The following is a 17,030-nucleotide window of genomic DNA, read 5'->3' as shown; positions in this document are numbered from 1 at the left end:
ACCATTCAAACAGTTTTAGAAACTTTGGAGTGTTTTCTATCCAAAGCCAATAATTATATGCATATTCTAGTTACTGGGCAGGAGTAGTAACCAGATTAAATCGGGTCCGTTTTTTATCCAGCCGTGTCAATACTGCCTCCTAGCCCTAACAGGTTAATAATACGCAATGAAAGCAATTGTGCTCATTATAGACACTTAATAGCGCGTTTTTAAGTTTCAAAAGATTGCGACCCCCCCGCACTTTGCCTCACAATGGTTTGATCCACTGCCAGTTCCTTAGTTTGCACGTAACTGCCGTGAGGTTCATCCAGTCAATCGCGCACACACACACTAGCTGAATATGCAGCGCTAGCGCGCAAATATTAACTATTAAGCTTGCTAGTACCTATTCCATTTATGTGGCGTCGTCAAAGATGGAATCAGCATGCAGATGATGTAAGTTAGTGCTTCAAAGTCCTTGTGATAAGGTTAGCGATAAACTGAAGTCCAAACTGAACAGAACTACACTCTCTTCTACCATTGTCTTAAATATATTTAATGGTCTCGTTGCAAAAGCTAAATTGTTGCAAGGGAACTTTTATTTATTTATTTATTTCACCTTTATTTAACCCGGGTAGCAAAGATTATAGCAAACACCACTGAAACTGAATTGGTGCTCGCTAGCTTTGCAAATTCAGCTATTGTTGGAAGCCAGCCAATATGAAACAAACTATTAAAATTACAAAAGGTTGCAGCATATGTTGTGTAAATGGTGAACTCATACAGCTGTCAACTCTTGTCATTTTAATCCGTTTCACATTTGCTAGCTACCTTTTAGATCGAAGCCCAAATAGAATGATTGAAGATGATAGAAGCCCATCTCCTACTGTAAATAACCTACACACTGTGTGTGTAGCCAGCCAGCCAGCCAGGTAGAAAAATGGCAGAAAAATAAAAGACGGACATCAGAGTATTTTTCAATACACCAAAACGCATCGTAAGAACCCTAGTAGCCTAATATCTCAAAGACTAGTTGATAAAATGTTCATAAGAAAGAAATGAAATTCTAATGGAAATGTTTCACAATGATGTCATTAGGCAGAGCAGGCAACAGATGGCACACAGACAGCAGAGTTGGGGACAGATATGCAGGGACAGACTGGCAGAGACAGGGAGTCTCAGGTAAGTTTGTTGAGTCTTTGTTTGGCAACATTATGAAAGGTTCTCAATTTTTTTGACTTGTAAAATAGGAACATAATTGGAAAATGCCATGGATACCCCCACTCTCAACTTAAACTGGTGACTGAACTAAGATTTGTTAACGGCAATGGTATTGCTGTTGTGATTAGTTGTGTAGTTTTGGGTACCGGTAGTTAGGAGTACGGCAAACACCTTATTTCTTTGGTTCCTCAATATACATTTACCATATTACAATGTAGGCTATGTGTTACAGCACTACTTTTGGTGTCCCCCTCAGGAATTGCTCTTGAGAAAATTTAATGTAATTGTCCCCTCCAAAGTGGATATCAGATTTTCGCCCCTGAAGTCAAGCCGTGAATTGTTCGCCTAGCAGCGGAATCCAGGGGTCTGACCTATGTGGGGAAGTGGAGACCTACAAAGAAGTGAGATCCCAGCTACGCAAGCTAAACCTAAGATGCGGCTTCATCCACCCGACAAAACATATATTGACCTTCCAGAATACAAAACACCCACATTTTCTACTGCCAGGAAGGCTAAAGACTTCTTCGATAAGCACATCAAGTCCAACACACAAGGTGACGAGCTGACAGATCTAGGTGCTGCCATAGGACAATGATGAGGAAACCCTCGCAATTGGGTAAAAGGAACACTATTATTATTGCTGAGCATTGGCCTTTGTCATTATTATTATTATTATTATATTGCCTATGTTCCAGGACATTTAGACATTGATGACTCCACGCCAATTAATGAACAATGGATAATATATTGAAGTGCCATACAGACTGGGGTTGCTTCCTTGTGGTGCTACAGCACATTGCATCCCTATGGATTAAACGGCTTACAATAGATGGCCAGTCCCTAAGGGGCTTCCACACAATTCCTTTTTGCTTGTTTTTTTCTTTCTTCCTATGTTTAAGCTAATTTAGACCATATAATAATTTTAAAAATGAGGATATTTGAGTTTTTCTTAGACCAAAGAAAATACCCCCCCTCCCCCCCAACAACAACAAAAAATGGGTGGGGAATGACCAATGGGTGGGGAATGACCAATGGGTGTGTTTCCCTGTAGGTCCAGCTTTTTGTTTTATATTATTAACACTGAAGATAATAATTACATCATTAATACTATTTAATTTGTTACAATGACAACGCTAGCTATTGACTCTTGGAATGTGAAAGGCCTAAACTCACCAATTAAACGTCGTCTTGATATCCTAACAATAAACCATGTCGATATAGCAATGCTCCTAGAAACACACCTGCTCCAAAAAGACTCACATAGAACAAAACCATTTGTACAAACTGGCTGCTTTTTCATCAGCCCCAAACAAAACTAAAGGTGTAATCATAATGATTCATAAGAAACTCAAAATTACCATCTTGGGTAAAGGCAAAGACTAAGAAGGCAGAATCACTTTCCTTAAATGTATCCATAATGAAAATAAAATTGCCTTTATTCATGTGTATGCTCCAAATTCATATGATTCATTTTCAAGTTTTTTTATTCTTTGAACAGCATATTGTTAGAATTAACTGAATTCTAACTGGTTATTGTACAGACATAAATGCCATTCTGGACATGCAGGACAAATCTAATAAGACCAACAACAAACCATAGGCAACCAAGGTTCTCCAACGTATACTCTCTGATTACAACCTCATTGATGCCTGGCGAGCTCATAACCCTAAAGCAAAAGAGTACACTTGCTATTCAAACAGGCACAAAACATTCTCCCGAATTAATTCCATACTATTATGTACTCCTCTATTTTCTTTAATCTAGAAAATAGACATTCAACATATGAGCATATCTGATCATCATGCCTATCACTGCCTGATACAACATTCAGAATCTCCTAAAAGAGCCACAAGATGGCGCTTTAAAGAAGATATCAGAATTGGAAAAGTTGTTAACGACATTAGAGTGTTCTCAACCAACACTTTTTTCAGACCAGGTAGCGACTCTTTTCAAAGTCAAAACAAACTATTGATAAGACAGAGAGCAACATTTGGCCAACCATCGATTTAAACTCAACAAAATTAGACAAATATCTCTCAATTCTACAGATCATGTCATCTCATTATACGGCAACGATATCTTACTTTAGCTAGGCAATGTTCTCAATCCCTCCCAAAACATCAGAACATCATAGACAATGTCAGCTCAATCTCAAGTTATAAAATCAGACCTACTGCTTCTACTACATCTCTACTTATGGAATCCCAATCATATCCCATTTTATTTCCTTCCTTAGATAAAAACCATTGCCAGAAACTTTAAAGGGAAATTCCATATTTGTAATCTCCAGCACCATCCCAAAATCACCATATGTGAAAATTGTGCATGTCCATGTTTTGTAGTAAAAAAGATAGATGAAGATACATTAAGTGTTTCCAATGACATTATCAACAAATTACTAGACAATTAGTAGGTAATACCTACCCATAATTGGTTAAAATCACATGATGCACACCGATGTCATTGGAAACACTTACTGTATCTTCCTCTATCTTTTTTACTACATAACATGGAAATGCCCATTTTCACATATGTGGATGTTGGGATGGAATTGTGAAATGTCCCTTTATCAGAAATCTCAAATCAATTCAATTAGACGTCAGCAGATGGACAAATATCCTAGTTGCTTTAACCGGACGAATATCTATTGTCAAAATGAATATATTGACACAGGCTGAATTTCTGTAGTTCTATGCTTCCCTTGTCTCCCCCTTCTGGCTGTTGGGATGAAATCCATAGCGCGGTTTAAAAATGTATATGGTAAGGTAAGCGAGCCCGGATAAAATTAACTAACTTTCAAAGGGGGAAAGATGTAGGAGGACTATCCATACCAAACTTTAAATTGTATTTCCAGGCACTAGCATTTCATCCCATCCTAAATTGGCTTAGACATGATTATTCCATCCCCTGGCTGAGTATTGAGAGAAATATGGTGTCTCCTATTGTCCTGGAAGAGGCGGTCAATCAATCAAATGTATTTATAAATCCCTTTTTACATCAGCCGATGTCACAAAGTGCTGTACAGAAACCCAGCCTAAAACCCCAAACAGCAAGCAATTCAGATGTAGAAGCATGGTGGCTAGGAAAAACTCCCTAGAAAGGCAGTAACCTAGGAAGAAACCTAGAGAGGAAACAGGCTCTGAGGGGTGGCGATTAATAACAGTACATGGCCAAGATGATCAAACGTTCATAGATGACCTTCAAGGTCAAATAATAATAATTACAGTGGTTGTAGAGGGTGTAACAGCTCAGCACCTCAGGAGTAAATGTCAGTTGGCTTTTCATAGCCATTCACAGTTAGAGACAGGAGGTGCGGTAGATAGACGAGAGAGAGTCGAAAACAGCAGGTCCGGGACAAGGTAGCACGTCCGGTGAACAGGTCAGGGTTCCATAGCCGCAGGCAGCAGCACAACCAGGTGGACTGGGGACAGCAAGGAGTCATCAGGCCAGGTAGTCGTGAGGCATGGTCCTAGGGCTCTGGTTCTCCGAAAGAGAGAGAGAGATTTAGAGGGAGCATACTTAAATTCACACAGTACACCGAATAAGACAGGAGAAATACTCCAGATATAACAGACTGACCCTAGCCCCCCGACACATAAACTATTGCAGCATAATTACTGGACGCTGAGACAGGACGCAAAAAAATTACTGGACGCAAAGCACAGCCCCCACACCACTAGACATATCTTCAACCATCAACTTACTACCCTATTCCTAGGGATGGCATGGAAGAGCACCAGTAAGCCAGTGAGTCAGCCCCCATAATAGGGTTAGAGGCAGAGAATACCAGTGGAGAGAGGGGAACCAACCATGCAGAGACAGCAAGGGCGGTTCGTCGCTCCAGTGCCTTTCCGTTCACCTTCAAACCCCTGGGCCAGACTACACTCAATCATAGGACCTATTGAAGAAATGAGTCTTCAATAAAGACTTAAAGGTCGAGACCGAGTCTGCATCTCTCACATGGATAGGCAGACCATTCCATAAAAATTGAGCTCTATAGGAGAAAGCCCTGCCTCCAGCTGTTTGCTTAGAAATTCTATGGACAATAAGGAGGCCTGTGTTGTGACTGTAGCATACGTGAAGGTATGTACAGCAAGACCAAATCGGAAAATTAGGTAGGAGCAAGCCCATGTAATGCTTTGTAGGTTAGCAGTAAAATCTTGAAATAAGCCCTAACAGGAGGCCAGTGTAGAGAGGCACTGGAGTAATATAATCACATTTTTTGGTTCTAGCAGCCGTGTTTAGCGCCAACTGAAGTTTATTTAGTGCTTTATCTGGGTAGCCGGAAAGTAGAGCATTGCAGTAGTCTAATCTAGAAGGGACAAAAGCATCGATACATTTTTCTGACAGAAAATCATTTATTGGACAGAAAATTTCTGATTTTTGCAATGTTACGTAGATGGGGAAAAAAGCTGTACTTGAAACAGTCTTGATATGTTCGTCAAAAGAGAGATCAGGGTCCAGAGTAACGCCAAGGTCTTTCACAGTTTTATTTGAGATGACTGTACAACCATCAAGATTAATTGTCAGATCCAACAGAAGATCTCTTTGTTTCTTGGGACCTAGAACTAGCATCTCTCATGTCTGAGTTTAAAAGTAAAACATTTGCCGCCATCTACTTCCTTATGTCTGAAACATAGGCTTCCAGGGAGGGCAATTTTGGGGCTTCACCATGTTTCATCGAAATGTACAGCTGTGTATCGTCAAGTTAACATTATGTTTCCGAATGACATCACCAAGAGGTAAAATACATAGTGAAAACATTAGTGGTACTAAAACGGAACCTTGAGGAACACTGACATTTACAGTTGATTTGTCAGAGGACAAACCATCCACAGAGACAAACTGATATCTTTCCGACAGATAAGACCTAAACCAGGCCAGGAGTTGTCCGTGTAGACCAATTTGTAGACCAAATCTCGCCAAAAGAGTGTGTGATCGATGGTATCAAAAGCATCGCTAAGGTATAGGAGCACGAGGACAGATGCAGAGCCTTGGTGTGACGCCATTAAAAGGTTATTTACCACCTTCACGAGTGCAGTCGCAGTGCTATGATGGGATCTAAAACCAGACTGAAGCGTTTCATATACATTTTGTCTTCAGGAAGGCAGTGAGAGGAATGGGAGATTTGATATAGGCCGCTAGTTTTTTTTATATTTTCTGGGTCAAGGTTTGGCTTTTTCAAAAGAAGCTTTATTACTGCCACTTTTAGTGAGTTTGGTACACATCCGGTGGATAGGGAGCCGTTTATTATGTTCAGCATAGGAGGGCCCAGCACAGGAAGCAGCTCTTTCAGTTGTTTAGTTGGAATAGGGTCCGGTATGCAGCTTGAAGGTTTAGAGGCCATGTCTATTTTCATCAATGTGTTAACACACACAAATGGACGCAGCGGTCTAAGGCACTGTATTTCAGTGCAAGAGGCATCACTATAGTCCCTGGTTCGAATCCAGGCTGTATCACATCCTGCCGTGATTGGGAGTCCCACAGGGCGAAGCACAATTGGCCCAGCGTCATCTGGGTTTAGCCGGGGTAGGCCGTCATTGTAAATAAAGGTTACACACACACACCACACTGACCAAAAAGTTATTTTGTTGGCTTTTACCAGTAAAACATAATCAAAAGCTATTTCTTTCACTTACTTGCTGTGCTGTTTTGTTGTTCATTTGTTCAGATGTTTCATTCTCAACCAGGATTTCATCATACATGTCAAGCAGTTAAGTTTCAGCTCTGTTTGTCCGTGGCCTCTCTTCCTTGGTGCGCGCTGTCACTGTGTCCGTTTCCATCTTGTCTAACTGTGTATGTAACATTTCACGTAAACCCTGTTTCCTGTCTGCATCGAAGTAGCAGTCCTTGTACCTAGCATCGAGCACGGTGGTGACATAGTAAAGAGGCTCAGAGAGAATACCACTAAATCGCTTGTTCACAGCCCCGGAGACTTTTGTAAGTTTTAACCCCGCGGTCTGTCGGCAGTTTTGTTGAGCAGGCGTTTCAATGCCATGACAGAGGGTATCACGTCTCCTGCAGACGCAGTTGATTAGCTTATTTCTTAGTCAGTTGTTCATATGGCACTAGGAGTGTGTTCATGTTTCCAAGTTTCGAACATGTTCTCAAATGCCATTGAAATGGCAGCAGGGTATGAGTACCAGCATTCTTGAGCATGCAATACGGCTTTCCTCAGTACGAAATCCTCGTCGACCCACTGTGCTGTCAGACTCAGCATGCTCATGGGGCTGACATCGCTGGTCCAAATGTCAGTCGTGACGCCCATAGCAAGCAGTATAATGAATTCCATTATCTTGGCGTTAATGGATTTCGGCTTTGAGTTGTCTCGCTAAAATTTTCTTACTCTTTCAAATGATTGCTCAACTTGAACTTCTTTAGTTGTTGGAAGTGTGCACTTAGTATTTTTCTGCTTTTATTCTGTGTAGCGCTGTATTTTTCGTGGCGTCATTACATCATCTACTTACGTTATATAGGTATGCACGTCAGCTTTGGCATCGGTTTTGCACATCGGCGTTAAACTAGACAATGCCGATGATGGCATTTTTAGCTAATATTGTCCAATTCCGATATGCTCACGATATATCATGCATCCCTATGGGATTTATAAATAAATTATCTGGGTTCCCGAAATGACTGATCTTAATAATATATAAACAACTTTTGGAAAGCTCATATTCTGAGCTTGCCATTAAAAAAGTATGGTCCACATATCTAATTGAATCTCAACAATCCTTTCACTGGAACAGAATGAGGAAAAATATGACCTTGGCATCCCGTAATCTGAACCATCAACTTATAAATGTTAAGTTCTCTCACATACTTTACTTCACATCAAGGAAATATTTTACGATGAGATTGGCCCAACTCGCAACTGTTTACGGTGTCCCCTAAATCAGGTAGTCACATTCCTCCATATGATGTTGGAGTGCCCTGCAGTTAAATGCTTCTGGGGAAAAGTGACTAAATTCATTTCAAAGTGCATTATTAGATACACCCACCTAGTACCGTGTCGGACCCCCCTTTGCCTCCTGAACAGCCTGAATTCTTCAGGGCATGGAAATGTTGCTCAATTGGTATCACGGGGCCTAACGTGTGTCAGGAAAACATTCCCCACACCATTACCCACTATTACCCCACCACCACCAGCCTGTACCTTTGACACCAGGCAGGATAAGGCCATGGACTCATGATGCTTCGGCCAAATCTACTTGCACATTCTACTTGCACACATATATCACTCCAGTGTAAATTGCTAAACTGTAATTACTTCGCCACTATTGGCCTATTTATTGCCTTACCTCCTTACTTCATTTGCACAACTGTATACAGATTTTTCTATTGTGTTATTGACTGTACATTTGTTTATCCCATGTGTAACTCTGTGTTGTTGTTTTTGTTGCACTGCTTTGCTTTATCTTGGCCAGGTCGCAGTTGTAAATGAGAACTTGTTCTGAACTGGCCTACCTGGTTAAATAAAGGTTAAATAAAAAAAAAAAAAAAAAATCCTGACTCTGCCATCAGCATGACGCAACAGAAACTGGGATTCGTCACATCAGGCAACATTTTTCCACTCCTCAATTGTCCAGTGTTGGTGATTGCGTGCCCACTGGATGGAGACATGTTGGCTGGGTGGGGTTGGGGGAATGGAATGGGAGGTTGGGGGAATGGGATGGGAGGTTGGGGGAATGGGATGGGAGGTTGGGGGAATGGCATGGGAGGTTGGGGGAATGGGATGGGAGGTTGGGGGAATGGGATGGGAGGTTGGGGGAATGGCATGGGAGGTTGGGGGAATGGGATGGGAGGTTGGGGGAATGGGATGGGAGGTTGGGGGAATGGGATGGGAGGTTGGGGGAATGGCATGGGAGGTTGGGGGAATGGCATGGGAGGTTGGGGGAATGGCATGGGAGGTTGGGGGAATGGCATGGGAGGTTGGGGGAATGGGATGGGAGGTTGGGGGTGGAGGTCCACATATTAAATGTTTTTCTATTCCTGTTTATAGTGAATTTATTATTTCTTATTAAACTGTGTATTTCTTCGGGGGGTTTTCTTTTGAGCGGCAGCCTACAGGAACAGGTTTTATAAATGGATAACTTGAAATGCATAATGTACCTGTAACCTCCCCTCAACAAAAAATAACAAAACAAATAAACATTTTGGTCTCATAAAAATATGATGTTTCTCATGCCCTCCTCTCTCTCTCTCTCCAGTCGCTCCAGTCTGAACATGCGTGTGGACGAACCCGCGCGCCTCAACTGCCAGAGCGGCACGATCACCACTGCGATCATCAGCATCCCGACGCCCCCAGCGACCACTCCTGAGAGCGACGCCCACCCTCCACCCCCAGGCCCCGCTCTTCAGAACGTTGTGAAGGTGTCTGCGCTGTGAGAGTAAAGCGCAGCAGGACGCGCGGACAGACAGACAGATAGGATGGATAGACAGACAGACTCACTCATGCAGATAGACAGAAGGACAGTGCGAAGGATACGACAGACGAGCAGGCGAATGCTCTGAAGGCCGAGTCCCAGACTGAAGACATGGAGGACTGCCCTCTAGTGGAGATCTACTGTAATGACATGGACTTCCTGTAGAAATGGAGGATGGATTTTAGATACAGTCTACTGTAGGTGTCTGGGCGCCTCTGTATGTTTGAGTGGGCGTTTTGTGTGTGTTTGAGGGGTATAAGTGTGTGTGAGAGAAAATGTGTGTTAGAGAAAATAAAAAAGGTTTGCGTTTTTGGAATGTATGAATGAGTGTATGAAAGAGAAGCACTTGATGGGTCGCTGGAGAGATGTAGAGCAGTAAAGTCATATGTCACTCTGTACGCAGCACCTTTTTATGGTTAGTGCTTTCTGGGATCATTGGGACATCCCTACACTAAACCTTAACCCTTACCTAACCCTAACTTTAACAATAACCTTTACCTAACCTTAACCCTTACCTTAATTAACAACAACACTTACTTAACCCTAACCTTAACAATAACCCTTACCTCACCTTAACCATTTTAAATTTCAACTTCAATGGGGGTATGGATGTCCCAAGGATCCCGGATAGCAAGGACGACCTTTTTATGGTTTGGAACCTGAGTGACATTTGACCTGTCTGGTCTTTACATCGTTACAGCAGGAAACAGTGACCATATCAAAGAAAAGAACGTAGACATATTGAAATCATTAACGTTTTCCTCTGGTTTGTTTAGTTATTTATGGTTTGATTCAGTTTGACCCACTTATTCGTCGTCATAGATACATGTCACTCACCATACAAAATCTTTTTTCTTTTTGTTTTTTTTTCTCCCCAGGTATAATTTAATTTCACAGTGAAAATTCTTAACAGATCAAACTATGGTAGGTGTCTGTGTCAGAGATACTAGTGGGTTTCTTATATTTGTGAACATGTATGTGTGTATGAGTGTGTGTGAGTTTCAGGAGCTGTCTGTAGTTTAGCTCTTTCTGTAAGTGTCCGTGGCTCTGTATATGTGTGACTAGCTGCCACTCATGGAAAGCTCGTGTACATATTTCTGTCCAAAATTCTCAGCTGGAAGCCTTTTACACAATATGTGCCTGTTTCGTTTGAGTAAATTCTTGATTTTATTTCTCTTTTTTTTTGTAGGTCGGTTTCCCTCCCTTTGCTTTCCTCTGGGTTCTAGTTGTAGATATTCAACAGACCTTTTATGTAAACTTGCTTCATTCTCCAACACCAAGACCAAAAAGGTTGTACTTAAACTTAAACCACGTCTAACTAAAAGCACAAGGTGTTTGCTGAGAATTTCTGACAGAGATCTGTCCAGAGCCTGGGTTATATTGTGAATAGAATATTTTGTAATATTTTCCCATTGTTTGGCAGAGCCAGTGAAGCTGTTCTCTCTCTCTCTCTCTTTCTCTCTCGTTGTCGTCCTGTGTATCTCTCTCTCGTTGTCGTCCTGTTGTATCCTTCCCCCCGTTCTGTGTGAAGAACAATATGCTTTTGGTAGTTGTTTTTAGTCGTCAATGTTTTCTCCCCAAACTCAGCTGGCATTTTTCAAAGTTGTTGGGTGTCTGTAATCTTCTATGTGGATAGAAACTTGATGTTTGTACTTTTTCTGTGGCCTTCCATGTTTTTCCCCTGGGACATTCTAGGACTTAAATGTTTTATTTTTTTCCTGGAGAACTTGAACCTGGGACATCTGTTGTCATGGTGACCACAGAGACATGGAGGACTGGATGACACCCACCCATGGACCTAAACCAACCTTAACATCTAAAACTAGCCATTTATCTTCTGGGTTACAGGGTCTGAAATGTCTCTTTACCAGAGACTAGAGTTGGGCTCAGTTCATTTCAGTATATTCAGGCTGAATTCAGACCCCAACCCTTCCAGAGATACAGGCACACAAAGGGGCAATGCAGAGTAGATCCATGGCATCTATCTACGACATGACACAGGACCTGTGAACCAACCAAACCAAAAGGGTTCAACTATGTTGGATCAGGAAGTTAATAGTATTGTTTATTTAGTGGATGACCTGCATTTGTAAGCACAGGTATTGTTACTTTAGAATTCGATGATGTATTCCGTGACCATAGCTCCCAGGATCTAGTATAGACCCAGTCGTTATGGGAACGTTGTGATCTTGCCCTCCTGTAGGGAAAACAATCTGTGCTTAACTACAGTGCATTCGGAAATTATTCAGATCCCTTGACTTTTTTTTAATGTTGTTACAGCCTTATTATAAAATTGATTCAATAAAAAATGTCCTCAATCTACACACAATACCCCATAACGACAAAGCGAAACCAGGTTTTTCTCAATTTTTACAAATGTATTCAAAATAAAAACCAGAAATACCTTTTTTGCGTAAGTATTCAAGACCCTTGGCTATGAATCTTGAAATTGAGCTCATGTGCATCCGGTTTCCATTGATAATCCTTGAGATGTTTCTACAACTTGATTGGAGTCCACTTGTGGTAAATTCAATTGATTGGACATGATTTAGAAAGGCACACACCTGTCTATATAAGGTCCCACAGTTGACAGTGCATGTCAGAGCAAAAACCAACCCATGAGGTGGAAGGAATTGTCCGTAGAGCTTCGAGACAGGATTGTGTCGAGGCACAGATCTGGGGAAGGGTACCAAAAAATGTCTGCAGCATTGAAGATCCCCAAGAACACAGTGGCCTCCATCATTCTTAAATAGAAGAAGTTTGGAACCACCAAGACTCTTCCTAGAGCTGGCCACCCGGCAAAACTGAGCAATTGGGGGAGAAGGGAGATGACCAAGAACCCAATGGTCACTCTGACAGAGCTAAATAGTTCTCTGTGGAGATGGGAGAACCTTCCAGAAGGACAACCATCTCTGCAGCACTCAACCAATCAGGCCCTTATGGTAGAGTAGCCAGACGGAAGTCACTCCTCAGTAAAAGGCACTTCAGCCCGCTTGGAGTTTGCCAAAAGCACCTAAAGGACTCTCAGACCATGAGAAACAAGATTCTATGGTCTGATGAAACCAAGATTGAAATCTTTGGCCTGAATGCCAAGCGTCACGTCTGGAGGAAACCTGGCACCATCCCTACAATGAAGCATGGTGGTGGCAGCATCATGCTGTGGGGATGTTTTTCAGCAGCAGGGACTGGGAGACTAGTCAGGATCGAGGGAAAGATAAACGGAGCAAAGTACAGAGAGATCCTTGATGAAAACCTGCTCCAGAGCACTGAGGACCTCAGACTGGGGCAAAGCTTCCAACAGGTTAGCAATGTAAGCACACAGCCAAGACAACGCAGGAGTGGCTTCGGGACAACTCTCTGAATGTCCTTGAGTGGCCCAGCCAGAACCCAGACTTGAACTCAATCGAACATCTCTGGAGAGACCTGAAAATAGCTGTGCAGCAACGCTCCCCATCCAACTTGACAGAGCTTGAGAGGATCTGTAGAAAATAATGGGAGAAACTCCTCAAATACAGGTGTGCCAAGCTTGTAGAGTTATACCAAAGAAGACTCGAGGCTGTAATCTCTGCCAAAGGTGCTTCAACAAAGTACTGAGTAAAGGGTCTGAATACCTATGTAAATGGTATTAAAGTTGTTGTTTTTTTAGACATTTGCAAAAAAAATCTAAAAACGTGTTTTTGATTTGTCATTATGGGGTAGTGTGTGTAGATTAATGGAGGGGGGACAATTTAATCATTTTTAGAATAAGGCTGTAATATAACAAAATGTGGAAAAAGTCAAGGGGTCTGAATACTTTCCAAATGCACTGTAAGTTACTCACTTGGCTCACACAAAAACTTGACCTTTTTCAAACGCAATTTTCTTGTTGTCTGCTTGTTTTAGTCAATTACAAAACTAAATTTAAGAGAAGTACAACATGTCTAAAGATTACTTTCCAACATGGCCTGCTCCCTAGCGTTCTTACTACTTAGAAAAACATAATATTTGTAGGGCTTCCCTCATGCCCCTTTTCATGACGATGCTAGCAGCCACTTGAATGCTAGCCATCTACCGACCGGAACATTAAGCTAGCCAAGACCAACAACACAAACAAAAGACCATACAGCTACAAGCAGTTAGTGGAGTTACAAACGAATGGTACTAAACAAGTTAAATGTCTTACCTGTGATTAAATGTTTTCCATACACATAGATACGTGTAGCCTACTTGGACACCGCGTCCCCACACCGAATAGCCGAATAGCCTGAAGCCACATGGCTCTTCTCGCAGGCTGTATTTCCTTATGTGGGAGCATTGCGAACCGTAGGTTGGGATTTTTGACCTGGCTACATGTACATTGAACAATACAGCAGATTTTCAGCACGTTTTGTTATTTCTGTATAACAAAAATTCAACAACGAGGTTGCCAATTTTACAATGGGGGTCAATAGGAAATAATGTTGGTTTTCCCCATTTTGTGGGCCTGGTCGAGGGGAAATCCGACTAGGACTATTAGTGTACGCGTAATACAGTCAGACGTTCTCTGTCACAGAGCAAACATTACGAAACAAGCACAGGCAGACACTTTTCCAAAGTGAATTACATCATACTCACAGTTTCCAGGCCTGGTTGTAACACTATTTTAATTAGATTGACAGAAAAGCGGTGTACAACAGCGGTCTGTAAAAGTAGGTTCACCGTTATTGGGTTGAAATAGAAAAGTGTTATCACAAGTCCTGCATACCATGACTTAAATCAAATAAAAAGGCTGACTTTGCAGTCTAGCCTACCATGACACTGTGGGGGGGGGCAGTGATCAAACACACAATACTCACCTAAAAAGTGTCAAATTATTGTTATCTTTTCCCTAATGATTAACACTAAGGTCTGTTATTGTGTCAGTCCTCTCTCTTCTTTTTTGTTTTCCTTTCCCTTAGCCAACTTGTCTTTTCTTCGGCTCAGTCTCTCCGTCACTCTTTGCTTTCCCCTTCCTGTCGTTGTTGACACTAATGCTGTGCGTATCCTGTCAGTCGTTGATTATTATTTATGACCTTGTCTTGTGTCCCGACTGTGAAAACGCCTGATAAAAACATCTATATCTGCCGAAACCACCTCTGACTCTGTCTCTTTTATGTCATCCACTAACAGACATTGGGGGTGGTGGGATGTAGTGTGTGTGTGGGGGGTGGGGGGGGGTGGGGGGGGGGGGGGGGGTTGGTGGGGGTGGGTGGGGGTGATGACAGTAAGAACAGACGCTAAACAGTCATACCCCTCATAAGAGCATCGTTACGGCACATACTGTACAATCCCATCAGCTATTGTCTATTCAATTCATACATCTATACATGTGATAAAAAAGGCTACCAGCCTGGCTAGCATGTTTTAATATTTACCTGAATAAACTCAGGTAAAGACCCCAAAAGTGAGCTAGTTTATTTACACATGATGATAGAATTCTCAATTGTATGAAATTATACTGTGCTGATAGGGCACTACAATTGAATCCTCTGCAGACCTACCTTGACTTCTGTCCAGGGGTCCCAGTTCTCAGTCCTCCCAGTCCTGGGCCTGGATCGATTCCTCAGCTCCTGCAGTGGAGTGAGGAGAGCAGCTTGCTGAACTCAGAGCGGAACTGTCTGTTGACCATGGTGTAGATGAGGTCTCCAGCTCCTTCAAGACCCAGAAAAGGGGAAGGGGGGGGGGGGGGGGGGTGCAGGGGCAGGGGCAGAGAGGAGGGGAGAGGAAATAGGAAAACGGGAGAGTGAGGGGGCAAAGGGAAAGAGGATGGGAAAGAAGAGGGGATGAAAGAGAAGGCAACAAAATTAAACACAGTAAAAGTTGCAAATGAATATGAAAGCTGTAAAGACACATTTTCATGATATAGCCTACTCACTGAGTCTCTGCCCCTCGTCACGATGACGTGTATTAGCAGAATCACAACCATGGGCATCCAGAAGAGAGTGAAGGTGATGACCCAAAGCGCTTGGCCAGTTTCCCCTCTGTCCTCTTCTGTCCCCTCTCCCTAGCAGTGGGGGTGAGGATACACACGGCCCCCACTCTCTCCTGAGCTTTCTCCGCTGCAGGGGTGCTGGACTCCTCGGACACTGTGATCACCGTGCACCGTGGGAGTTGCAGATTCCGCGACGCTCCAGCCGCGGGTAAGGATTTGAACGTGTGCCGCGGTGCTGAAACAACAGAGTTCTGCCAACTCCAGATGTGCCTCGACACAGAGGGCCTCAGCTGAATCCCGCGGTCTGACACTTTGTTACCGTGTTGCCTGACTACTTTAAATATCCGCACGTAGTGAATAACTATTAAAGTTAGGCTGCAGCTCCACACTGGAACCAAAATATACGCGCCAAACGGGTCCGAGGGTTTGTCTACGTGACGACGGCACATCATGTAAAACAGATAGCGTCTGGCCAGAGGCAGCGAAAGGATGGCTAGAAGTAACCCGAAAGCCCAGATGGCGAGGATCCAAACCTGAGTCCTGGCCTTCGTCTTCTTGTTGTGAAGCGGGAAATTGATGGGCTGGAACCATTCTATGCTGATGCTGACCAGGGTGAGCAGCTGAACGCAACTGCAGAGGGCATTGGTTGAACTGCTGCAGGGAGCAAAGCAAGATCGACTGCGGCACCTCCTCTCGCCTCCCCTCCAGTAGCACAGACAGCAGCAAGATTCGGGGCGTCCAGAGAGCATTTCAATAGGTCGTTGGCGGTCAGGTTTACCAGGAGAGCGTTGTTGGCAGTCTGCACAGTCTTAGTCCTGTACATCACCCAGCACACCAACAGGTTCCCCGGCAGTCCCAGGAGAATAGTCAGGCTCAACACCAGATAGTTGAACACCGTGTCCACTCGTGCCTCACGGCCCAGTGTGGTTCCGTTCAAAGCGTTGTCCATCACTGTACAGTACAGCTGAAATGTCCTATACTGTACAGTTTGTCTCGCCTTTTCTCTCCATCTCTGTTATCACACAGGCATATCTGCGTCACTTGTAGCCAACATACAAACGTCAAGCTGGTCTTTTGTCTTTATTTAAAGAAGCACACGTCCATGCCCAACGATGGAAGTCTCGGCACAGCGAGCATTTACATAGAAATTGGTAGATTTTTTCCCTCCTTTTACCTGTTTGGATATGACCTAAAATAAGCCATCAACAACCCAGGTGATATTTCAACTCCTTCCATTGATGGTCAACAGTTGCTCATTTACTTTACTCAAAACTTTGCAGTTAAAACAAAATGTAAAATGTCTCCCAAACCTGCAGACAGCCATTCTCCTAGCCCTTTCTCCTCTCACCAGGCAGCACAGAGCAAACAGAATACTTTTGATAGCAGCATCCTTGGCCTAGCTAGCCGATGACACCACAGGTCAATGGGGTGAATTGGTCATCATTTAAAGTGTGTTCTGTGATTGAGTGGCATA

General features: G+C 43.0%; 1 protein-coding gene across 3 annotated transcripts in view; it reads left to right on the top strand.

Moving 5' to 3' along the window:
• The window catches only part of kcnd3 (potassium voltage-gated channel, Shal-related subfamily, member 3), a 356,517-nt gene extending 341,800 nt beyond the window's left edge, over window positions 1–14,717 (top strand). For all 3 annotated transcript variants that reach the window (XM_045692984.2, XM_014134607.3, XM_014134606.3), the window contains one exon: window positions 9,412–14,717. In XM_045692984.2, the coding sequence (XP_045548940.1) occupies window positions 9,412–9,589 (178 nt within the window). In that variant the 3' untranslated portion in view covers window positions 9,590–14,717. The remainder of the gene's footprint in view (window positions 1–9,411) is intronic.
• Window positions 14,718–17,030: the final 2,313 nt, after the last annotated feature.

This window comes from Salmo salar, chromosome 13 (assembly GCF_965601325.2).
Source record: "Salmo salar chromosome 13, fSalSal1, whole genome shotgun sequence".
NCBI classification, from domain to species: domain Eukaryota; kingdom Metazoa; phylum Chordata; class Actinopteri; order Salmoniformes; family Salmonidae; genus Salmo; species Salmo salar.
This window is presented reverse-complemented; position numbering and strand designations above follow the sequence as displayed.